This window comes from Nerophis ophidion, linkage group LG16 (genome assembly GCF_033978795.1).
Source record: "Nerophis ophidion isolate RoL-2023_Sa linkage group LG16, RoL_Noph_v1.0, whole genome shotgun sequence".
Classification (NCBI taxonomy): Eukaryota; Metazoa; Chordata; class Actinopteri; order Syngnathiformes; family Syngnathidae; genus Nerophis; species Nerophis ophidion.
This window is the reverse complement of record NC_084626.1, coordinates 47,247,154-47,274,226: the sequence shown is the minus strand read 5'-3', so window position 1 is coordinate 47,274,226 and position 27,073 is coordinate 47,247,154. Positions and strand designations below refer to the sequence as shown.

The following is a 27,073-nucleotide window of genomic DNA, read 5'->3' as shown; positions in this document are numbered from 1 at the left end:
CTTTTATTGTGAAGATAGAAAATGTGCAGTCGGCCTTTAGAGTTTTGACGGAAGGGACGGCGCGAAAGTCTGTTGAAATAAAAAGTGTTTCTCGCCTTCCTCTCTGTCATTTTTTCATAATAATGAACTGGCAGCAGCCAGCGTCATCTCACAAGACCCTCGGGTGCCGTGAATGTCAATCAAGCAAGCTACGGAATTTGCCGCCAATGTTTTTCTTGTAAAGTGTATGGAAGCTGGATGAATTAGATGCCAAAAACCAACCACTTTCATGTGGTATTGTACAGAAAGGACAACTTTTTTCCTCCTCCATTTGAAAATGTGGGCGTTATCATCATTACTGTCTGATTCCAATCAATGCAAGTCATCAGAATCAGGTAATACACCAACTTATATTCTTGTCTTCGTGAAAGAAAGACATCTATATGTGTTACACATGCTTGTATTATCATTAAACACATTTAACTTGTTTACAAAAATGTCTCTTTCATAAATAAATAAATATAAATGATATATATAAATGAGGTAGATCCCCTCGAGTTGGTCAATTGAAAAGTAGCTCGCCTGCAGAAAAAGTGTGGGCACCCCTGGTCTACAAAGATACAAGGAATTGCTATAGCGGCATCCAGTGTACACATTGAGAACAGCACCTTCCTTTACTCAAAAATGTCAGGTTCGTTTTTATACTTAGCGGGCCAGATAAAACCTGTTGGTCCTTGGGCCTGACGTTTGCCACCCCTGACTGGCATAAGCGACTAAAATGATGAGGTGACAGTGGTTTTGTTACAGGTGTAATTGTAGCCGTTGGGGAAAGAACATAACTCTTTTAATTCTCACTCCAACTGCTACGTCAGCAAACAAAGTGGATGTAGGTCAACATGGAATATGGCAGTCCAAAAATTCAAACAGGTTTCATGCAAACTGTTGATCATTTGGAGCCATAGCACTTCATGACGCTTTGCTATTTCCAAGGCTTCCTGAATGCAACATTGTCCCTGACGCCGCAGCAGACTTTTGCTATTTCTAAAGCTTCCTGAACGCAACATTGTCTCCTACGGCCGCAGCAGTCTTCTGCTGTTTGATATTTCCAAGGTTTCCTGAGTGCAACATTGTCTCTGACAGCCTCAGCAGACTTGTGCTGTTTGGTATTTCCAAGGCTTCCTGAACACAACATTGTCTCTGATGGCCGCAGCAGTCTTCTGCTGTATGATATTTCCAAGGATTCCTGAATGCAACATTGTCTCTGACGGCTGCAGCAGACTTGTGCTATTTTCACAACGTTTTTGTATGTCCAAGGCTTCCTGAACGCAACATTGTCTCTGACGGCCACAGCAGACTGGTGCTATTTTCATGAGGTTTTGGTATGTCCAAGGCTTCCTGAACGCAACATTGTCTCTGACGGCCACAGCAGACTTCTGCTATTTGGTATTTCCAAGGCTTCCTGAATTCAACATTGACTTCTATTATTTTCATGACGTTTTGGTATGTCCAAGGCTTCCTGAATGCAACATTGTCTCTGGCGGTTGCAGCAGACTTGTGCTGTTTGGTATGTCCAAGGCTTCCTGAACGCAACATTGTCCCTGACGGCCGCAGCAGACTTGTGCTATTTTCACAACGTTTTTGAATGTCCAAGGCTTCCTGAACGCAACATTGTCTCTGACGGCCGCAGCAGACTTGTGCTATTTTCACGTTTTTGTATGTCCAAGGCTTCCTGAACGCAACAGTGTCTCTGACGGCCGCAGCAGACTCGTGCTATTTTCACGAGGTTTTGGTATTTCCAAGGCTTCCTGAATGCAACATTGTCTCTGATGGCCACAGCAGACTTCTGCTATTTGGTATTTCCAAGGCTTCCTGAATTCAACATTGACTTCTGTCATTTTCATGACGTTTTGGTATGTCCAAGGCTTCCTGAATGCAACATTGTCTCTGGCGGTTGCAGCAGACTTGTGCTGTTTGGTATGTCCAAGGCTTCCTGAAAGCAACATTATCTCTGACGGCCGCAGCAGACTTGTGCTATTTTCATGAGGTTTCGGTATGTCCAAGGCTTCCTGAACGCAACAGTGTCTCTGACGGCCGCAGCAGACTCGTGCTATTTTCACGAGGTTGTGGTATTTCCAAGGCTTCCTGAATGCAACATTGTCTCTGATGGCCACAGCAGACTTCTGCTATTTGGTATTTCCAAGGCTTCCTGAATTCAACATTGACTTCTGTCATTTTCATGACGTTTTGGTATGTCCAAGGCTTCCTGAATGCAACATTGTGTCTGGCGGTTGCAGCAGACTTGTGCTGTTTGGTATGTCCAAGGCTTCCTGAAAGCAACATTATCTCTGACGGCCGCAGCAGACTTGTGCTATTTTCATGATGTTTTGGTATGTCCAAGGCTTCCTGAACGCAACATTGTCTCTGACGGCCGCAGCAGACTTGTGCTATTTTCACAACGTTTTGGTATGTCCAAAGCTTCCTGAACGCAACATTGTTTCTGACAGCCGCAGCAGACTAGTGCTATTTTCACAACGTTTTTGTATGTCCAAGGCTTCCTGAACGCAACAGTGTCCCTGACGGCCGCAGCAGACTTGTGCTATTTGGTATTTCCAAGGCTTCCTGAATTCAACATTGACTTCTGTTATTTTCATGACGTTTTGGTATGTCCAAGGCTTCCTGAATGCAACATTGTCTCTGGCGGTTGTAGCAGACTTGTGGTGTTTGGTATGTCCAAGGCTTCCTGAACGCAACATTGTCTCTGACGGCCGCAGCAGACTTGTGCTATTTTCACAACGTTTTTGTATGTCCAAGGCTTCCTGAACGCAACATTGTCTCTGACGGCCGCAGCAGACTTGTGCTATTTTCACAACGTTTTTGTATGTCCAAGGCTTCCTGAACGCAACATTGTCTCTGACAGCCGCAGCAGACTTGTGCTATTTTCACAACGTTTTTGTATGTCCAAGGCTTCCTGAACGCAACATTGTCTCTGACGGCCGCAGCAGACTTGTGCTATTTTCACAACGTTTTTGTATGTCCAAGGCTTCCTGAACGCAACAGTGTCTCTGACGGCAGCAGCAGACTTGTGCTATTTTCATGAGGTTTTGGTATGTCCAAGGCTTCCTGAATGCAACAGTGTCTCTGACGGCCGCAGCAGACTTGTGCTATTTTCATGAGGTTTTGGTATGTCCAAGGCTTCCTGAACGCAACATTGTCTGTGACGGCCGCAGCAGACTTGTGCTATTTTCATGAGGTTTTGGTATGTCCAAGGCTTCCTGAACGCAACATTGTCTCTGACGGCCGCAGCAGACTTCTGCTATTTGGTATTTCCAAGGCTTCCTGAACGCAACATTGTCTCTGACGGCCGCAGCAGACTTGTGCTATTTTCACAACGTTTTTGTATGTCCAAGGCTTCCTGAACGCAACATTGTCTCTGACGGCCGCAGCAGACTTGTGCTATTTTCACAACGTTTTTGTATGTCCAAGGCTTCCTGAACGCAACATTGTCTCTGACGGCCGCAGCAGACTTGTGCTATTTTCACAACGTTTTTGTATGTCCAAGGCTTCCTGAACGCAACATTGTCTCTGACGGCCGCAGCAGACTGGTGCTATTTTCATGAGGTTTTGGTATGTCCAAGGCTTCCTGAACGCAACATTGTCTCTGGCGGTTGCAGCAGACTTGTGCTGTTTGGTATGTCCAAGGCTTCCTGAACGCAACATTGTCTCTGACGGCCGCAGCAGACTTGTGCTATTTTCACAACGTTTTTGTATGTCCAAGGCTTCCTGAATGCAACATTGTCTCTGACGGCCGCAGCAGACTTGTGCTATTTTCACAACGTTTTTGTATGTCCAAGGCTTCCTGAACGCAACATTGTCCCTGACGGCCGCAGCAGACTTGTGCTATTTTCATGAGGTTTTGGTATGTCCAAGGCTTCCTGAACGCAACATTGTCTCTGACGGCCACAGTAGACTTCTGCTATTTGGTATTTCCAAGGCTTCCTGAATTCAACATTGACTTCTATTATTTTCATGACGTTTTGGTATGTCCAAGGCTTCCTGAATGCAACATTGTCTCTGGCGGTTGCAGCAGACTTGTGCTGTTTGGTATGTCCAAGGCTTCCTGAACGCAACATTGTCCCTGACGGCCGCAGCAGACTTGTGCTATTTTCACAACGTTTTTGAATGTCCAAGGCTTCCTGAACGCAACATTGTCTGTGACGGCCGCAGCAGACTTGTGCTATTTTCACGTTTTTGTATGTCCAAGGCTTCCTGAACGCAACAGTGTCTCTGACGGCCGCAGCAGACTCGTGCTATTTTCACGAGGTTTTGGTATTTCCAAGGCTTCCTGAATGCAACATTGTCTCTGATGGCCACAGCAGACTTCTGCTATTTGGTATTTCCAAGGCTTCCTAAATTCAACATTGACTTCTGTCATTTTCATGACGTTTTGGTATGTCCAAGGCTTCCTGAATGCAACATTGTCTCTGGCGGTTGCAGCAGACTTGTGCTGTTTGGTATGTCCAAGGCTTCCTGAAAGCAACATTATCTCTGACGGCCGCAGCAGACTTGTGCTATTTTCATGAGGTTTCGGTATGTCCAAGGCTTCCTGAACGCAACAGTGTCTCTGACGGCCGCAGCAGACTCGTGCTATTTTCACGAGGTTGTGGTATTTCCAAGGCTTCCTGAATGCAACATTGTCTCTGATGGCCACAGCAGACTTCTGCTATTCGGTATTTCCAAGGCTTCCTGAATTCAACATTGACTTCTGTCATTTTCATGACGTTTTGGTATGTCCAAGGCTTCCTGAATGCAACATTGTGTCTGGCGGTTGCAGCAGACTTGTGCTGTTTGGTATGTCCAAGGCTTCCTGAAAGCAACATTATCTCTGACGGCCGCAGCAGACTTGTGCTATTTTCATGATGTTTTGGTATGTCCAAGGCTTCCTGAACGCAACATTGTCTCTGACGGCCGCAGCAGACTTGTGCTATTTTCACAACGTTTTGGTATGTCCAAAGCTTCCTGAACGCAACATTGTTTCTGACAGCCGCAGCAGACTAGTGCTATTTTCACAACGTTTTTGTATGTCCAAGGCTTCCTGAACGCAACAGTGTCCCTGACGGCCGCAGCAGACTTGTGCTATTTGGTATTTCCAAGGCTTCCTGAATTCAACATTGACTTCTGTTATTTTCATGACGTTTTGGTATGTCCAAGGCTTCCTGAATGCAACATTGTCTCTGGCGGTTGTAGCAGACTTGTGCTGTTTGGTATGTCCAAGGCTTCCTGAACGCAACATTGTCTCTGACGGCCGCAGCAGACTTGTGCTATTTTCACAACGTTTTTGTATGTCCAAGGCTTCCTGAACGCAACATTGTCTCTGACGGCCGCAGCAGACTTGTGCTATTTTCACAACGTTTTTGTATGTCCAAGGCTTCCTGAACGCAACATTGTCTCTGACAGCCGCAGCAGACTTGTGCTATTTTCACAACGTTTTTGTATGTCCAAGGCTTCCTGAATGCAACATTGTCTCTGACGGCCGCAGCAGACTTGTGCTATTTTCACAATGTTTTTGTATGTCCAAGGCTTCCTGAACGCAACAGTGTCTCTGACGGCAGCAGCAGACTTGTGCTATTTTCATGAGGTTTTGGTATGTCCAAGGCTTCCTGAATGCAACATTGTCTCTGACGGCCGCAGCAGACTTGTGCTATTTTCATGAGGTTTTGGTATGTCCAAGGCTTCCTGAACGCAACATTGTCTGTGACGGCCGCAGCAGACTTGTGCTATTTTCATGAGGTTTTGGTATGTCCAAGGCTTCCTGAACGCAACATTGTCTCTGACGGCCGCAGCAGACTTCTGCTATTTGGTATTTCCAAGGCTTCCTGAACGCAACATTGTCTCTGACGGCCGCAGCAGACTTGTGCTATTTTCACAACGTTTTTGTATGTCCAAGGCTTCCTGAACGCAACATTGTCTCTGACGGCCGCAGCAGACTTGTGCTATTTTCACAACGTTTTTGTATGTCCAAGGCTTCCTGAACGCAACATTGTCTCTGACGGCCGCAGCAGACTTGTGCTATTTTCACAACGTTTTTGTATGTCCAAGGGTTCCTGAACGCAACATTGTCTCTGACGGCCGCAGCAGACTGGTGCTATTTTCATGAGGTTTTGGTATGTCCAAGGCTTCCTGAACGCAACAGTGTCTCTGACGGCCGCAGCAGACCTGTGCTATTTTCACAACGTTTTTGTATGTCCAAGGCTTCCTGAATGCAACATTGTCTCTGGCGGTTGCAGCAGACTTGTGCTGTTTGGTATGTCCAAGGCTTCCTGAACGCAACATTGTCTCTGACGGCCGCAGCAGACTTGTGCTATTTTCACAACGTTTTTGTATGTCCAAGGCTTCCTGAATGCAACATTGTCTCTGACGGCCGCAGCAGACGTGTGCTATTTTCACAACGTTTTTGTATGTCCAAGGCTTCCTGAACGCAACATTGTCCCTGACGGCCGCAGCAGACTTGTGCTATTTTCATGAGGTTTTGGTATGTCCAAGGCTTCCTGAACGCAACATTGTCTCTGACGGCCACAGCAGACTTCTGCTATTTGGTATTTCCAAGGCTTCCTGAATTCAACATTGACTTCTGTTATTTTCATGACGTTTTGGTATGTCCAAGGCTTCCTGAATGCAACATTGTCTCTGGTGGTTGCAGCAAACTTGTGCTGTTTGGTATGTCCAAGGCTTCCTGAACGCAACATTGTCCCTGACGGCCGCAGCAGACTTGTGCTAGTTTCACAACGTTTTTGTATGTCCAAGGCTTCCTGAACGCAACATTGTCTCTGACAGCTGCAGCAGACTTGTGCTATTTTCATGAGGTTTTGGTATGTCCAAGGCTTCCTGAACGCAACAGTGTCTCTGACGGCCGCAGCAGACTTGTGCTACTTTCATGAGGTTTTGGTATGTCCAATGCTTCCTGAACGCAACATTGTCTCTGACGGCCGCAGCAGATTTGTGCTACTTTCATGAGGTTTTGGTATGTCCAATGCTTCCTGAACGCAACATTGTCTCTGACGGCTGCAGCAGACTTGTGCTACTTTCATGAGGTTTTGGTATGTCCAAGGTTTCCTGAACGCAACATTGTCTCTGACGGCCGCAGCAGACTTGTGCTATTTTCATGAGGTTTTGGTATGTCCAAGGCTTCCTGAACGCAACAGTGTTTCTGCTATTTCCGACACTCATTGACCGCATCTCTTCGACGAGTTTGGCCGCCATGGAAAGAAAAGGTAGGCTCGTACGACTCGGAGTGTTTTTGCACGTCACGCCGCCGATGATGTTGAACTTGTCCCGCGGGCAGACTGTGTTAGATGTGCTTTGTTTCACGGAAGGCTGAAGGCCAGGCACAAGCTAAAAGAAGTGAAAAGTGGACCATGTGTAGGTTAGCATCCATGCTAACTGTAGCCGCCAGAGCGCCACTAAAAGTTTCCAACGTGGATTCGTCGTCTGGAACTTGACTTAAGTTGACTTAAGTTGACTGGCGACACGCACGTTGATGAAGCCAAGTGGAGGAAGTTTAGGCCGCTGCTGGCGAGTAAAGCTGCTGCTGTTGTCCCAAAAAAGGCTCCAAGTTAGTTTGAAAGTGCTTGGAAATGTTGATGACATATCTCACTAAATGGCCTAATTATCATGAACGCATCATGTCGTCCTTTTCATCAACATTGGATGAAGCTGAGGTAGGCTCCAGCATCCCCGCGACCCCGAACGGGACAAGCAGTAGAAAGTGGCTGGACGCTGTGTGAATGTTGTCTATCTGTGTCGGCCCTGCGATGAGGGGGCGACTTGTCCATGGTGTACCCCGCCTTCCGCCCGATTGTAGCTGAGGTAGGCCCCAGCATCCCCCGCGACCCCGAACGGGTGGATGGATGGAAAATGGCAAACACCGATCCAGGAAGTAGCCTGCTGCAAAATATGCAAGAAAAGGAAATCCAACTTGGTTTCATGCATTTTCTGTTCCATTATTTTCTTTGTCTACTTAACTTGTTTGACTACCTCGGTGAAAGCAAGAGAAAGAAAATACTACACGGTCTAGCTCCAGCCTATCTTGCCGATTGCATTGTACCGTATGTCCCGGCAAGAAATCTGCGTTCAAAAGACTCCGGCTTATTAGTGATTCCTAGAGCCCAAAAAAAGTCTGCGGGCTATAGAGCGTTTTCCGTTCGGGCTCCAGTACTCTGGAATGCCCTCCCGGTAACAGTTCGAGATGCCACCTCAGTAGAAGCATTTAAAACTCATCTGTATACTCTAGCCTTTAAATAGACCTCCTTTTTAGAGCAGTTGATCTGCCGCTTCTTTTCTTACTCCTATGTCCACCCCCTCCCTTGCGGAGGGGGTCCGGTCCGATGACCATGGATGAAGTACTGGCTGTCCAGAGTCGAGACCCAGGACGGACCGCTCGTCGGGACCCAGGATGGACCGCTCGCCTGTATCGGTTGGGGACATCTCTACGCTGCTGATCCGCCTCCGCTTGAGATGGTTTCCTCTCGCTGCTGTCTTGGATCTGCTTGAACTGAACTCTCGCGGCTGTGTTGGAGCCACTATGGATTGAACTTTCACAGTATCATGTTAGACCCGCTCGACATCCATTGCTTTCGGTCCCCTGGGGGGGGGGGGGGGGGGGGGGGGGGTTGCCCACATCTGAGGTCCTCTCCAAGGTTTCTCATAGTCAGTATTGTCACTGGATGTGAATTCTCCCTGCCCACTGGGTGTGAGTTTTCCTTCTTGCCCTTTTGTGGGTTCTTCCGAGGATGTTGTAGTCGTAATGATTTGTGCAGTCCTTTGAGACATTTGTGATTCGGGGCTATATAAATAAACATTGATTGATTGATTGATTGATTGATTGATTGAAAGTTAACTGTTGTCTTTTTCTTACTTTCTTGTCATAGCCTCAGTTATAAGGCTGGATATGCTTCATGAGAGGAGACTGAGGTGTTGTGAAACCAAAACAATATTTTCATTTAATTTATTATCATTATATTAATGTGGAAGAGTTTTGTTAATAAGTGAGTGCATTTATATCACATTATGCAGTTGACAAGCACAAATATGCTGTCAATCAATCATGCTGTTCCATATTATTGAGTGTTGGAAGTAAGAAGAAGAAGATATGTGAAAAAGAAGACAAACGGAGACATGTTAGCAAACAGCATTGACATTGAATAGTCACACTGCCCAATGTTCTATGTATGCTCCATTCAGTTAACATCTTCATGTTCTATGTATGCTCCATTCAGTTAACCGCTTCATGTTCTATGTATGCTCCATTCAGTTAACTGCTTCATGTTCTATGTATGCTCCATTCAGTTAACTGCTTCATGTTCCATGTATGCTCCATTCAGTTAACTGCTTCATGTTCTATGTATGCTCCATTCAGTTAACTGCTTCATGTTCTATGTATGCTCCATTCAGTTAACTGCTTCATGTTCTATGTATGCTCCATTCAGTTAACTGCTTCATGTTCTATGTATGCTCCATTCAGTTAACTGCTTCATGTTCTATGTATGCTCCATTCAGTTAACCGCTTCATGTTCTATGTATGCTCCATTCAGTTAACTGCTTCATGTTCTATGTATGCTCCATTCAGTTAACCGCTTCATGTTCTATGTATGCTCCATTCAGTTAACTGCTTCATGTTCTATGTATGCTCCATTCAGTTAACTGCTTCATGTTCCATGTATGCTCCATTCAGTTAACTGCTTCATGTTCTATGTATGCTCCATTCAGTTAACTGCTTCATGTTCTATGTATGCTCCATTCAGTTAACTGCTTCATGTTCTATGTATGCTCCATTCAGTTAACTGCTTCATGTTCTATGTATGCTCCATTCAGTTAACTGCTTCATGTTCTATGTATGCTCCATTCAGTTAACCGCTTCATGTTCTATGTATGCTCCATTCAGTTAACTGCTTCATGTTCTATGTATGCTCCATTCAGTTAACTGCTTCATGTTCTATGTATGCTCCATTCAGTTAACTGCTTCATGTTCTATGTATGCTCCATTCAGTTAACTGCTTCATGTTCTATGTATGCTCCATTCAGTTAACTGCTTCATGTTCTATGTATGCTCCATTCAGTTAACTGCTTCATGTTCTATGTATGCTCCATTCAGTTAACTGCTTCATGTTCTATGTATGCTCCATTCAGTTAACCGCTTCATGTTCTATGTATGCTCCATTCAGTTAACTGCTTCATGTTCTATATATGCTCCATTCAGTTAACCGCTTCATGTTCTATGTATGCTCCATTCAGTTAACTGCTTCATGTTCTATGTATGCTCCATTCAGTTAACTGCTTCATGTTCTATGTATGCCCCAACTGCTACTTCAATGTTAGGCTTTGCTTTTAGCACATGTTCCATGTTTTCCTCCAGACAGCATCTGGTGACCTCCAACCACCAGACTGGATTGATTCTCACTGGGGTTTTTTGCCTAATTGAAGGCTACTGGAAAAATTGGAAAATTGATCTTGAAAGTCCTTAAAAAGTGCTTGAATTTGGCCATGGAAAACCCTGCTGCTTTTTTACACCTTGCACATGTTCTTCAGTCTTCTTTCTACCTGACATTTTTACACCTTGCACATGTTCTTCAGTCTTCTTTCTACCTGACATTTTTAAACCTTGCACATGTCCTTCAATTTTCTACAAACCCCGTTTCCATATGAGTTGGGAAATTGTGTTAGATGTAAATATAAACAGAATACAATGATTTGCGAATCCTTTTCAACCCATATTCAATTGAATGCACTACAAAGACAAGATATTTGATGTTCAAACTAATAAACTTTATTTTTTTTGCAAATAATTAGAATTTTATGGCTGCAACACGTGCCAAGTTAGTTGGGAAAGGGCATGTTCAACACTGTGTTACATCACCTTTTCTTTTAACAACACTCAATAAACGTTTGGGAACTGAGGAAACTAATTGTTGAAGCTTTGAAAGTGGAATTCTTTCCCATTCTTGTTTTATGTAGAGCTTCAGTCCTTCAACAGTCCGGGGTCTCCGCTGTCAAATTTTAAGCTTCATAATGCGCCACACATTTTCCATGGGAGACAGGTCTGGACTGCAGGCGGGTAGGCGGGCCAGGAAAGTACCCGCACTCTTTTTTTACGAAGCCACGCTGTTGTAACTCTTGTCTTGCTGAAATAAGCAGGGGCGTCCATGATAACGTTGCTTGGATGACAACATATGTTGCTCCAAAAGCTGTATGTACCTTTCAGCATTAATGGTGCCTTCACAGATGTGTAAGTTACCCATGCCTAATACTACTAATACACCCCATACCCTCGCAAATACTGGCTTTTGAAATTTGCGCCTATAACAATCCGAATGGTTATTTTCCTCTTTGTTCTGGAGGACACCACGTCCTCTGTTTCCAAATATAATTTGAAATGTGGACTCGTCAGACCACAGAACACCTTTCCACTTTGCATCAGTCCATCTTAGGTGGGCTCGGGCCCAGGCAAGCCGGCGGCGTTTCAGGATATTGTTGAGTTTTAACTTGCACTTACAGAAGTAGCGACCAACTGTAGTTACTGACTGTGGTTTTATGAAGTGTTCCTGAGCCCATGTGGTGATATCCTTTACACACTGATGTCGGTTTTTGATGCAGCACCGCCTGAGGGATCAAAAGTCCGTAATATCATCGCTTACATTCAGTGAGTTCTCCAGATTCTCTGAATCTTTTGATGATTTTACGGACCGTAGATGGTAAAATCCCGAAATTCCTTGCAATAGCTGGTTGAGAAAATGTTGTTCTAAAACTGTTCGACAATTTGCTTACAAAGTGGTGACCCTCACCCCATCCTTGTTCGTGAATCACTTCGCATTTCATGTAAGCTGCTTTTATACCCAATCATGGCACCCACCTGTTCCCAATTAGCCTGCACACCTGTGGGATGTTCCCAATAAGTGTTTGACGAGCATTCCTCAACTTTATCAGTATTTATTGCCACCTTTCCCAACTTCTTCGGCACGTGTTGCTGGCATCAAAATCCAAAGTTAATGATTATTTGCAACAAATAAATGTTTATGAGTTTGAACATCAAATATGTTGTCTTTGTAGCAAATTCAACTGAATATGGCTTGAAAAGGATTTGCAAATCATTGTATTCTGTTTATATTTACATCTAACACAATTTCCCAACTCATATGGAAACGGGGTTGGTATATACCTGATATTTTTACACCTTGTGCATGTCTTTCAGTCTTCTTTAAACCTGACATTTTGTAAGTTCTTCTTTCTATTCGCCAGTACTCGCCATGCAGGCCAGGAAGAAAAGGACAAAGCAGCGCAAAGCTGGCAGAAAGTAAGAACAAAGTCTTCTTTTCAATTGTCAAAGCATTAGGTACAGATATACGGAAAAGTTGTTGATACCAACATATCACGATACCAACATGTCAGGATACTGAGGCCACAGTATGATATTGTTGCAGTATTGTCACAGAAAAGATAGCTTGGAAAAAATCATCTGTTACTTAAGTTAGGAATAAACACTTGTAAAACATTCTTTTCTTTCCATGCAGGGGCTCTGAAAGCATGCATGTGTGTGTGTGTATACAAGTATATGATATACACGTGTGTGTGTGTGTGTGTGTATAAGTATATGATATACACGTGTGTGTGTGTGTATAAGTATATGATATACACGTGTGTGTGTGTGTGTGTGTATACAATTATATGATATACACGTGTGTGTATACAAGTATATGATATACACGTGTGTGTGTGTATACAAGTATATGATATACACGTGTGTGTTTGTGTGTATACAAGTATATGATATACACGTGTGTGTGTGTGTGTATACAAGTATATGATATACACGTGTGTGTGTATACAAGTATATGATATACACGTGTGTGTGTGTATACAAGTATATGATATACACGTGTGTGTGTGTGTGTGTATACAAGTATATGATATACACGTGTGTGTGTGTGTGTGTGTATACAAGTATATGATATACACGTGTGTGTGTGTGTATACAAGTATATGATATGTGTGTCTGTGTGTGTGTACACAAGTATATGATATACACGTGTGTGTGTGTATACAAGTATATGATATACACGTGTGTGTGTGTATACAAGTATATGATATACACGTGTGTGTTTGTGTGTATACAAGTATATGATATACACGTGTGTGTGTGTGTGTATACAAGTATATGATATACACGTGTGTGTGTGTGTGTGTATACAAGTATATGATATACACGTGTGTGTGTGTGTGTGTATACAAGTATATGATATACACGTGTGTGTGTGTATACAAGTATATGATATACACGTGTGTGTGTGTGTATACAAGTATATGATATACACGTGTGTGTGTGTGTGTATACAAGTATATGATATACACGTGTGTGTGTGTGTGTGTGTGTGTGTGTGTGTGTGTATACAAGTATATGTTATATACGTGTGTGTGTGTGTGTGTGTATACAAATATATGATATACACGTGTGTGTGTGTATACAAGTATATGATATGTGTGTCTGTGTGTGTGTACACAAGTATATGATATACACATGTGTGTGTGTTTACAAGTATGTGATATACATGTGTCTGTGTGTGTGTGTGTGTGTATACAAGTATATGATATACACGTGTGTGTGTTTACAAGTATGTGATATACGTGTGTCTGTGTGTGTATACAAGTATGATATACACGTGTGTGTGTGTGTGTGTGTGTATACAAGTATATGATATACGTGTGTGTGTGTATACAAGTATGATGTACACGTGTGTGTGTGTGTGTGTATACAAGTATATGATATACATGTGTGTGTGTGTGTGTATACAAGTATATGATATACACGTGTGCGTGTGTGTGTGTGTACAAGTATATGATATACACGTGTGTGTGTACAAGTATATGATATACACGTGTGTGTGTGTACAAGTATATGATATACACGTGTGTGTGTGTGTATACAAGTATATGATTTTGTGTGTGTAGATACAAGTACATGATATACACGTGTGTGTGTGTGTACAAGTATATGATATACACGTGTGTGTGTGTGTATACAAGTATATGATTTTGTGTGTGTAGATACAAGTACATGATATACACGTGTGTGTGTGTATGTACAAGTATATGATAATCACGTGTTTGTATACAAGTATATGATATACATGTGTGTTTAGATACAAGTACATGATATACACGTGTGTGTTTGTATGTACAAGTATATGATAATCACGTGTGTATACAAGTATATGATATACGTGTGTGTGTGTATGTACAAGTATATGATAATCACGTGTGTGTATACAAGTATATGATATACATGTGTGTATAGATACAAGTACATGATATACACGTGTGTATGTGTATGTACAATTATATGATAATCACGTGTGTGTATACAAGTATATGATATACATGTGTGTATAGATACAAGTACATGATATACACGTGTGTATGTACGATTATATGATATACATGTTTGTGTGTGTATACAAGTATATGATATACGTGTGTGTGTGTATACTAGTATATTATATACGTACGTGTGTGTGTGTGTGTGTGTGTGTGTGTAGATACTAGTATATTATATACATGTCTGTGCGTGTGTGTGTAGATACAAGTATATGATATACGCGCGCGCATGTGTGTACAAGTATGTGATATACATGTGTGTGTGTGTGTGTGTGTGCGTGTACAAGTATATGATATACACGTGTGTGTGCGTGTACAAGTATATGATACATGTGTGTGTGTGTAAAAGTATGTGATATACATGTGTGTGTGTGTGTGTGTGTGTGTGTGTGTGTGTACAAGTATGTGATGTAGGTGAGTGTGTGTGTATACAAGTATGATAAACATGTGTATATTCTAGGGATGCACCGAATAATCGGTAACCGAATATATTCGGCCGAAAATGGCAAAAAAAAGCCACATTCGGCCTTCGGTGGAATGAGTTAAATGCAAGGCCGAATAGTGGCGTATGACGCAATTTTTTGACGCGGTGACGCAATCAACCAACGTGCTGTGACGTTGTAACCCAGCACCTTCGGAAAAATGGCAGCAGTGTGGAGATATTTCAAAGTGTCGGAAAGTGACAAAAGTATTGCAGTTTGCAACGAATGTTCAGCCAAACTGTCTCGAGGAGGTGCCTCGTGGCCGACGTCTTTGAGAGCGCGAAAAAGTTTGCGACTGACAGTGCCAAAGCAAACGGAATTACAAAGAAGGTAATGGAGTTTATGGCTTTGGATGATCAACCGTTTAGTGTTGTGGAGGACATTGGCTTTCGGAAACTCATGGAGGACATTGAGCTCCGTTACATGATACTGAGCAGACGCTATTTCTCTGATGTGTGCTCTTTACATCATGTGTGTGTGCCTGTTATGTAGGCAACCTGCATAAGTGTAGGAGGTTACAAGCACACACTCATTGAGATTTAGTGGGGCTTCTGTTTACATTATTAGCCTGTTATGTAGGCAACCTGCATAAGTGTAGGAGGTTACAAGCACACACTCATTGAGATTTAGTGGGGCTTCTGTTTACATTATTAGCCTGTTATGTAGGCTACCTGCATAAGTGTATGAGGTTACAAGCACACACTCATTGAGATTTAGTGGGGCTTCTGTTTACATTATTAGCCTGTTGTGTAGGCTACCTGTATAAGTGTATGAGGTTACAAGCACAGACTTAATTGAGATTTACTTGAGCCTTCTGTTTACATTATTAGCCTGTTGTGTAGGCTACCTGTATAAGTGTATGAGGCTACAAGCACACACTTATTGAGATTTAGTGGGGCCTCTGTTTACATTATTAGCCTGTTGTGTAGGCTACCTGCATAAGTGTATGAGGTTACAAGCACACACTTATTGAGATTTAGTGGGGCCTCTGTTTACATTATTAGCCTGTTGTGTAGGCTACCTGTATAAGTGTATGAGGTTACAAGCACACACTTAATTGAGATTTACTTGAGCCTTCTGTTTACATTATTAGCCTGTTGTGTAGGCTACCTGTATAAGTGTATGAGGTTACAAGCACACACTTATTGAGATTTAGTGGGGCCTCTGTTTACATTATTAGCCTGTTGTGTAGGCTACCTGTATAAGTGTATGAGGTTACAAGCACACACTTAATTGAGATTTACTTGAGCCTTCTGTTTACATTATTAGTCTGTTGTGTAGGCTACCTGTATAAGTGTATGAGGTTACAAGCACACACTTAATTGAGATTTACTTGAGCCTTCTGTTTACATTATTAGTCTATCTACTGTGGCTAAGCAGACTTTTGCCAAAAGGACAATAATTCATTTGTTGTGGGTTGATCCACTTTAATGCACTTTATTTTTTTTTTGAATGCATGTTTTCTTTTAAGGCCTAATATAAATGAAAAACTTGGTGCTTTTTTTGAAAAGCAAAGGCTACTGGAATATTTTTTAAAAATTCAATATTCAATAAAAATGTACTTTATTTAAAAAACATGTCTAAAAATGTATTCTAGGCTATTTATGCAATTTAAAAAAAATTGTGAAAAACTGCATTCATTATTCGGTATTCAGTATTCGGCCTTCGGCCAAGCGTTTAAATTTTATTCGGCTTCGGCCGCAAATTTTCATTTCGGTGCATCCCTAGTATATACAAGTATATGATATACGTGCGTGTGTGTGTGTGTACAAGTATGTGATGTACGTGTGTGTGTACACAGGTATGATAAATGTGTGTATACAAGTATATGATATACGCGTGTGTGTACAAGTATGTGATATCGTGTGTGTGTGTACAAGTATGTGATATCGTGTGTGTGTGTACAAGTATGCGATATACATGTACACACACACACACACGTATATCACGTACTTGGACACACACACACACGTATATCATATACTTGTATATACACGTTTATCATACTTGTATACACACACGTACATCACATACTTGTACATACACACACACACACACGATATCAGATACTTGTACACACACACAAGTATCTGATATCGTGTGTGTGTGTGTGTATGTACAAGTATGTGATGTACGTGTGTGTATACAAGTATATGATATACGTGTGTGTGTGTGTGTCCAAGTACGTGATATACATGTGTGTGTGTGTGTGTGTGTGTGTGTGTGTGTGTGTGTGTGTACAAGTATGTGATGTACGTGTGTGTGTATACAAGTATGGTAAACATGTATATACAAGTATATGATATACGCATGTGTGTACAAGTATGTGATATCGTGTGTGTGTGTACAAGTATGCGATATACATGTGTGTGTGTGTGTATACAAGTATCTGATATACGTGTGTGTATGTACAAGTATGTGATGTACGTGTGTGTGTGTATACAAGTATGATAAACGTGTATATACAAGTATATGATATACATGTGTGTGTACAAGTATATGATATACATGTGTGTGTACAAGTATATGATATACGTGTGTATGTACAAGTACATGATATACGTGTGTGTGTGTGTATGTACAAGTATGTGATGTACGTGTGTGTGTATACAAGTATGATAAACATGTGTATATACAAGTATATGATATACGCGTGTGTGTGCAAGTATGTGATATTGTGTGTGTGTGTGTACAAGTATGTGATATACAGGTGTGTGTGTGTGTGTGTGTGTGTGTACAAGTATGTGATATACGCGTGTGTGTGTGTATGTACAAGTATGTGATGTACGTGTGTGTGTACAAGTATGATAAACGTGTATATACAAGTATATGATATACATTTGTGTGTACAAGTATATGATATACGTGTGTGTGTGTGTGTGTGTACAAGTATGTGATGTACGTGTGTGTATACAAGTATGGTAAACATGTGTATATACAAGTATATGATATACGTGTGTGTGTGTAAGTATGTGATGTACATGTGTGTGTATACTTGTATACACAAGTATGGTAAACATGTGTATATACAAGTATATGATATACGTGTGTGTGTGTGTGTGTGTGTATATACAAGTATGGTAAACATGTGTATATACAAGTATATGATATACGTGTGTGTGTGTACAAGTATGTAAACGTGTATATACAAGTATATGATATACGTGTGTGTACAAGTATGTGATATACGTGTGCGTGTACAGGTACATGGTATACGTGTGTGTGTGTGTGTGTGTGTGTGTACAAGTATATGATATACGTGTGTACGTGTATGTACAGGTACATGATATACATTGTGTGTGTGTGTACAAGTATATGATATACGTGTGTAGGTGTATGTATAGGTACATGATATACGTGTGTGTGTGTGTGTGTGTGTGTGTGTGTGTGTGTGTGTGTGTACGTACAAGTATATGATATACGTGTGTAGGTGTATGTACAGGTACATGATATACATGTGTGTGTGTGTGTGTGTGTGTGTACAAGTATATGATATACGTGTGTAGGTGTATGTACAGGTACATGATATACATGTGTGTGTGTGTGTGTACAAGTATATGATATACGTGTGTAGGTGTATGTACAGGTAGATGATATACGTGTTTGTGTGTGTGTGTGTGTGTGTACATGTATATGATATACGTGTGTAGGTGTATGTACAAGTACATGATATACGTGTGTGTGTGTGTACAAGTATATGATATACGTGTGTAGGTGTATGTACAGGTACATGATATACATGTGTGTGTGTGTACAAGTATATGATATACGTGTGTAGGTGTATGTACAGGTACATGATATACATGTGTGTGTGTGTACAAGTATATGATATACGTGTGTAGGTGTATGTACAGGTACATGATATACATGTGTGGGTGTGTGTACAAGTATATGATATACGTGTGTAGGTGTATGTACAGGTACATGATATACGTGTGTGTGTGTGTGTGTACAAGTATATGATATACGTGTGTAGGTGTATGTACAAGTATATGATATACGTGTGTAGGTGTATGTACAGGTACATGATAGACATGTGTGTATGTACAGGTACATGATATACGTGTGTGTGTGTGTGTGTGTGTGTGTACAAGTATATGATATACATGTGTAGGTGTATGTACAAGTACATGATATACGTGTGTGTGTGTGTACAAGTATATGATATACGTGTGTAGGTGTATGTACAGGTACATGATATACATGTGTGTGTGTGTACAAGTATATGATATACGTGTGTAGGTGTATGTACAGGTACATGATATACATGTGTGTGTGTGTGTACAAGTATATGATATACGTGTGTAGGTGTATGTACAGGTACATGATATACATGTGTGTGTGTGTGTGTGTACAAGTATATGATATACGTGTGTAGGTGTATGTACAGGTACATGATATACGTGTGTGTGTGTGTGTACAAGTATATGATATACGTGTGTAGGTGTATGTACAGGTACATGATATACGTGTGTGTGTGTGTGTACAAGTATATGATATACGTGTGTAGGTGTATGTACAGGTACATGATATACGTGTGTGTGTGTGTGTACAAGTATATGATATACGTGTGTAGGTGTATGTACAAGTATATGATATACGTGTGTAGGTGTATGTACAGGTACATGATAGACATGTGTGTATGTACAGGTACATGATAGACGTGTGTATGTACAGGTACATGATATACATGTGTGGGTATCAGGGCTGGGCGATATGGCCTTTTTTTCTGTATTTAAATTCCATTTCTGTTAGGCAGTTTCTTGCCGTTGCTTGGCTCACAGGAAGTGACTGTGGTTACCAACCATTTGTTCTTCATTAGTTTTGTCTGTGCATTTTCTTCTTTCAAAACATATTGCTTTCAAAACTTATTGCTTTAAGTTTTCTGTCTTCACGCTGTGATGTATTACTTGGTCTGCCGGAATGCTTGCCTCTTGCAACCTTCTCATGTCGGACACAGCAGACTGAACTATCAACATTGTGTGATGATGAGCTTTGACAATCCTCTCCTTTGTTTCAATTGTGATTCATGTTAATCCACCTGCTGCAACAGCTCACCAAGGTGTGAACATTCCTTTTTAATTGCAGACTAATGAGCACATTGAACCTGATGCAGGGGTTACATTTACACAGTCATTCCATATTGGTTCTTACCAGAATTGAGTGATTTCATACTATTTTATTCTGCTTGATCTTGAAATGTTCTTGATTTCTTTCAATCTTTCTCATAGCCTGGAACGTTTGCATTTAAAATGACTATAGTTGTGTGTCGTGATTATCTGCTTTCTTTCTACAACAATAGTGAATTATATTTTATATAGCGCTTTTCTCAAGTGACTCAAAGCGCTTTACATAGTGACACCCAATATCTAAGTTGCATTTAAACCAGTGTGGGTGGCACTGGGAGCAGGTGGGTAAAGTGTCTTGCCCAAGGACACAACGGCAGTAACTAGGATGGCACAAGCGGGAATCGAACCTGCAACCCTCAAGTTGCTGGCACGGCCACTCTACCAACTGAGCTAAGCCGCCCCAATGAATGAACTGAAGTTAAAGTACCAGTGATTGTCACACACACACACACACACACACACACACACACACACACACACACACTAGGTGTGGTGAAATTTGTCCTCTGCATTTGACCCATCACCCTTGGTCACCCCCTGGGAGGTGAGGGGAGCAGTGGGCAGCAGCGGTGCCGCGCCCGGGAATCATTTGTGGTGATTTAACCCCCAATTCCAACCCTTGGTGCTGAGTGCCAAGCAGGGAGGTCATGTGTCCCATTTTTATAGTCTTTGGTATGACTCAGCCGGGGTTTGAACTCCCAACCTACCCATCGCAGGGCGGGCACTCTAACCACTAGGCCACCGAGTAGGCTAATTACCATTTTTCGAGTCTGGTTATTCCATAATTGTTGTATTATTGTCATATATGTATCACGTTTGGAGAAGTTTGCATTCTTGTTGTGTTTTATTCGTAAGGTCTAGAGTTCCCCATAACATTTTGAAGATTGGAGTTGTATTAGATTCTACTGGTGTACCCAATGAAGTGGCTTCCGTGTGCAAGTCAGACTCATTCTCTCTGTCGCTCTCTCACTCATTCGTCACGCTTTGACCTCCCTGCCATTCATCTCATTTGCTGCTGTGGTAACCACAAGTGCTCACCTGGATCAGCATCGTGTGGCTCTTGGACTGGATTCTCACGTGGTAAAGCTGGCCCGTCATTTCACATACCGGTGAGTAGTTTCTACTGTCAGAAGTCTTCACCTGCCACTTTGCATAGGTATTAGTGCTTTGAATGACACAATCTTCACCCTTCTTCTGGCCCAGTCCAGTCTCAAGTGCAAGTGATTTATTACATCATCAGTCAAGGTGGTCTGGAGTTCACTCCATCTGTGTCTGCACTCTGCCTTCACACTGTTTGTTTTTAAAGGCCTCCTGAAATGAGATGTTCTTATTTAAACGGGGATAGCAGGTCCATTCTATGTGTCATACTTGATCATTTCGCCATATTTTTGCTGAAAGGATTTAGTAGAGAACATCCACGATAAAGTTCGCAACTTTTGGTCGCTAATAAAAAAAAGCCTTGCCTGTACCGGAAGTAGCAGACGATGTGCGCGTGATGTCACGGGTTGTGGCGCTCCTCACATATGAACATTGTTTACAATCATGGCCACCAGCAGCGGGAGCGATTCGGACCGAGAAAACGACGATTTCCCCATTAATTTAAGCGAGGATGAAAGATTCATGGATGAGGAAAGTGAGAGTGAAGGACTAGAAGAGGGAAAAAAAAAGACGAGGACAGTGGGAGCCATTTAGATGTTATTAGACACATTTAATAAGTCCAGTTATGGTTCTCTCCCGGAAAAGGGTGGAGTGCCATCTCCGGGTTGGGGAGGAGACCCTGCCCCAAGTGGAGGAGTTCAAGTACCTAGGAGTCTTGTTCACGAGTGGGGGAAGAGTGGATCGTGAGATCGACAGACGGATCGGCGCGGTGTCTTCAGTAATGCGGACGTTGTACCGATCCGTTGTGGTGAAGAAGGAGCTGAGCCGGAAGGCAAAGCTCTCAATTTACCGGTCGATCTACGTTCCCATCCTCACCTATGGTCATGAGCTTTGGGTCATGACCGAAAGGATAAGATCACGGGTTCAAGCGGCCGAAATGAGTTTCCTCCGCCGTGTGGTGGGGCTCTCCCTTAGAGATAGGGTGAGAAGCTCTGCCATCCGGGAGGAACTCAAAGTAAAGCCGCTGCTCCTTCACATGGAGAGGAGCCAGATGAGGTGGTTCGGGCATCTGGTCAGGATGCCACCCGAACGCCTCCCTAGGGAGGTGTTTAGGGCACGTCCAACCGGTGGGAGGCCACGGGGAAGACCCAGGACACGTTGGGAAGACTATGTCTCCCGGCTGTCCTGGGAACGCCTCGGGATCCCCCGGGAAGAGCTAGACGAAGTGGCTGGGGAGAGGGAAGTCTGGGCTTCCCTGCTTAGGCTGCTGCCCCCGCGACCCGACCTCGGATAAGCGGAAGAAGATGCATGGATGGATGGATAGACACATTTACTAAGATAATTCTGGAAAATTCCTTATCTGCTTATTGTTACTAGTCTTTTAGTGAGATTATATGGTCGTACTTGTACAACCTGAAGGTCGGCCCCGCATCTTTCTTCAGCACCAGTCGCAAGGGACCCTCTTCGAAACACGATCTGTCGAAATGACCGCCGCATAATACATTGTACTTTGTGTGTGTGTGTGGTCCAATCCAACCTTGTTCTCTTGACCGTCATCTTTCGGGAATGTACACAATGAAACACTAAAGGTGGCCACAATACACCCCTTCCCACCTACAGCTTTCTTCTTTGATGTCTCCATTATTCATTGAACAGATTGCAAAAGATTCAGCCACACAGATGTCCAGAATACTGTGTAATTATGCGATGAAAACAGACAACTTATAGCTGGGAACGATGCTGGAACAAAATGTCCTCTACAATGCATGACATCACGCGCAGGCGTCATCATACCGCAACGTTTCAGCAGGATACTTTAGCGGGAAATTTAAAATTGCAATTTAGTAAACTAACCTGGCTGTATTGGCATGTGTTGCAATGTTAATATTTCATCATTGATATATAAACTATCAGACTGCGTGGTCGCTAGTAGTGGCTTTCAGTCGGCCTTTAGCTGCCATTCCAATATTTGCCATCAAGTCACATCGAAAGGAAATACATTGTGAGAATAATGGAAGGGCTTTGTTCAATCCAAAATCTGAGTTGGCACTTTAGCACACACGACAAGTGTGCTTTGCGTAGTTTTCTGCCCTTTTTGTAGGTTGTGTGACGCCGTGATGAAAGAGCTCTTTGCTGGAAACAAATTGTTGCAGATGCTCAGGATTGTTAAAATCAGTACTATAATTACTTTTGTGTGTGTGCAGTGATTCCAAATGTGAACGGAAGAAGAGGTGGTAGTCTTCTCTGGTGCGGTTGGCTGATTGTTGACTTTAGAAACAAGCTTCATGTGTATTTCATGTTGGAGATTCTACTGTAGCTGTTTGCATTTGCCACTTACTAAACTCACACTATTTATACTTCACAAGTAATTATGGCATTTTGGAAATAAATTTACCAAGGATTTAAGTTGTACATATTTTAGCACACCATTTATTTCCTTTTTAAGGTAGTTTTATTATACGTGCGCGTTTGTGTGCGTTTACAAAGCAAAGAAAAGAGTGTAATGCTGCCCGACTTTCTCACTGATGCTTCTGTTTGTTGTGGTCGTGGAGCTATGCCACTGATGCATTTTGCTGAATAAGCCAAATCTCAACTTGACTATTTTTTTTGTGAAGTATTCACATTCCTAGTACTCATGAAACCTGGATTGCAAAAGTCATATATTAGCCCCGTGTTTGATTCCCTACTGTTTACTGCTGAATGAGGAATAGTGTATGAAAGGGTTAGTGTGGTCCCTCACCTGCAATGCAGTGCTGGGTTGTGTTGGCCAATCACCTCTTGGCAGTCAGTGGGAGGGGCGGGGCCAGAGGCATCAGCAGCCAATGAGAGTTGTCGGTCAGATGGAGAGAGTAAGTGTGTGTTTGCTGAGCTCCAGTGCTGCTTTCCTTCTCTTCCCATCTCTACTCTGCTTTCCATCGTCCTCTTGACTAATGGAGTGAGTAGAAGATCTTTGCACACCTGTCACGGCCCATGGGCATCCGTGCATCTTGTAGGTAAGCAAGGCAGGCGTCGCTGCTGTCCTGTGAGTATCCTCCTTTTTGCCCTTGTCTGCTATCCACAAGGGTTATGTCAGCTTCTGTATATGTGCTGCAATCTCCAACTTTAGAAGGTGCACATTTGTTAGCATCCCAGTGTTTTGCTGCTTTTGGCTTTCATATATTCGGTTAGTTCTGTTTGTGCATTCTATTTAGATGTTTGGATCTAGTCCTTTTTGGAGGTCGACCTAAATCTTCCCTGTTTTAATCCCGAGGACTTATATTTACCCACATGTAAACTGCATAATTGATGTAGTCAATAGGCTAACTTTGTTTTTGGCAAGTCTGAGCACAATTGTCTTTGAATATAAAAGTGCTGAGCTGTGGCTGTACTCCGGACGCTGCATACACAAGTAGAACGCAAACAAACATTAATTCCATTTTTGCCTACTTCTGTTTTCATTCAGTCAAATACAAGAGAGCTCCGCATTCAGTAGTAATGACTGTATTTACAATAACAGTACTTAAAACCTTCCACTTAAACTGATTACAAAACCCCACAAGTCAGCCCCCTGCCATTATCTTAACCAAATATTGGGAGTTTATGTCGGGTTCTACACAAACGATCATCAGTATTCAAATTCAATGATTTCTTAGTAGCTGTAGGATTGAGTACATACAGAATTGTTGCTGTGCATCTGTCATCTGTAATGCAATCTGCTAAATTCCATATTCTGGAATGTTTGCAATGAAGAACTCCAAATTCTCCATTTTTGTTTGAGTTGTATGTAACAGTACTGTTTGTCATTATTTAAGTAGCAGGAGAGTGGAAGAACAAGTGGACTTTATGCTGGGGCGGCATGGCGTAGTGGGTAGAGCGGCCGTGCCAGAAACCTGAGGGTTGCAGGTTCGCTTCCCACCTATTGACATCCCAAAAAATCGCTGCCGTTGTGTCCTTGGGCAGGACACTTCACCCTTTGCCCCCGGTGCCGCTCACACTGGTGAATGAATGATGAATGAATGATTGGTGGGGGTCGGAGGGGCCGTAGGCACAAACTGGCAGCCACGTTTCCGTCAGTCTGACCCAGGGCAGCTGTGGCTACAGATGTAGCTTACCACCACCAAGTGTGAATGAATGATGGGTTCCCACTTCTCTGTGAGCGCTTTGAGTATCTAACAATAGAAAAGCGCGATATAAATCTAACCGATTATTATTATTATTATTATTATTAATTGTATCTATTAAACCATATCCGCAAAGCATGTAAAAAGACTGTTTAAACATCACAAAATGCTACAAATTCAGTCAGCCATTTGGAATTTTCCATTCCGAATACCTTCAGAGTGAAATCACTGAAGTAACGTTTCGGCGCCTTCACCGTGTTATCAGATCAGTCATACTGGAAATACGTAAAACTCTGATGTGCTGATTATCTTTCACATTCTTAATGTAAGACAAGAACAGATATGTTTGGCTCTTTTACGCATTGGAAATGGTAAATAAATATCTAACAATTGAGTCCTCTCAATATACTCTCTAAAAACATCCAGAAAAGCACCAACAATTCTCCATTTACATGTGTTGACCTGAAAATGAACCAAATATGAGTGATATTTGTTGCGATCCGCTACTTGGATCACCACATATGGTTTATACTTCCAGTTGTCGTATCACTCTGTTGTTTTACACTCTTACTTCCTGTTTAGTCAGTCACCATGGTTGCTCATTGATCCCACCTGCTAATCACGGTTTCTGCCCACCTGTCACTTTTTGATTACTCCCCTATTCAAGCCCGTCCCTTTTCGTTATTCTTTCTGGGACTCTAATTTGCCTTCGAGCAACATTCCCGACTGTCTACTACCCGTATGTATTTTCTCGCTAGCTCTTACGCTAAGCCGCTTGATATTCCAGCTTTCATGCTGAATGTTTTTGTTTACTCTTTCGTGTGCTTCGTGCCAAGTATAGTTTTGTATTTTCTATTCCTAGCTTTCATGCTAGCGCCCTTGGTTTATTTTTGTCTGTTAGCTCCAGTGTTTTTGTTCATAGTCAGTTTTTGTTAAGTGTAATAAATCATTTAAACTTACCGTTGCTGTGTTCATGCCGACGCATCCACGAAGGGACCAATTTGGCATCACTATGCCAACCAGTCGTAACAGATATTGTTATTATAAGAGCCAACGCAGACAGACTATTTTAGCACCACATTGATAGCAGTGAGCGAATGCTAGCTTATGCTGCTATATGCCGGCGGTTAGTTAAGGTGGTGTCTCTCCGGGAAGGGGGTGTTGTAACTCGCCATCACGTCTCCACCTCATCGTTCGGTGTTAGTTTGTCGAAATTGTCAGACGACGTCTCCATCATGTCTCTTCTTTATCTGGACGTCTTCTTCTACTGCATTCAGCAACTGGAAGTTTTCCTTTTAGTCTGTCCTGCTTCTGGCTGTTGAGTTTTGCCTAGTGGAAAAAAAAATCATTTTTACAAGGATTTTTACACAATGACATTCAATATTCGTGAATACATTATTTGGGGGCGGGGGGCTTCACGGTGGCAGAGGGGTTAGTGCGTCTGCCTCACAATAAGAAGTTCCTGCAGTCCTGGGTTCAAATCCAGGCTCGGGATCTTTCTGTGTGGAGTTTGCATGTTCTCCCCGTGAATGCGTGGGTTCCCTCCGGGTACTCCGGCTTCCTCCCACCTCCAAAGACATGCACCTGGGGATAGGTTGATTGGTAACACTAAATTGGCCCTAGTGTGTGAATGTTGTCTGTCTATCTGTGTTGGCCCTGTGATGAGGTGGCGACTTGTCCAGGGTGTACCCCGCCTTCCGCCCGATTGTAGCTGAGATAGGCGGCAGCGCCCCCCGCGACCCCGAAAGGGAATAAGCGGTAGAAAATGGATGGATGATCTAGCCCAGTTATATAATTCATTGTTTACTTAATACTTGTACAGTGCTTTACTTAAGTAACATACAGGCTACCTTTTACTCTCTGC

At 42.5% G+C, this 27,073-nt stretch overlaps 1 protein-coding gene across 1 annotated transcript in view; it reads left to right on the top strand.

Annotated features, from left to right (window-relative positions):
• The first annotated feature begins 7,141 nt into the window (after positions 1-7,141).
• The window catches only part of srpk1b (SRSF protein kinase 1b), a 57,008-nt gene continuing 37,076 nt past the window's right edge, over positions 7,142-27,073 (top strand). The window contains exons 1-2 of the mRNA XM_061875342.1: positions 7,142-7,247; positions 12,268-12,322. Coding sequence (XP_061731326.1) covers positions 7,235-7,247; positions 12,268-12,322 — 68 coding nt within the window. The 5' untranslated portion in view covers positions 7,142-7,234. The remainder of the gene's footprint in view (positions 7,248-12,267; positions 12,323-27,073) is intronic.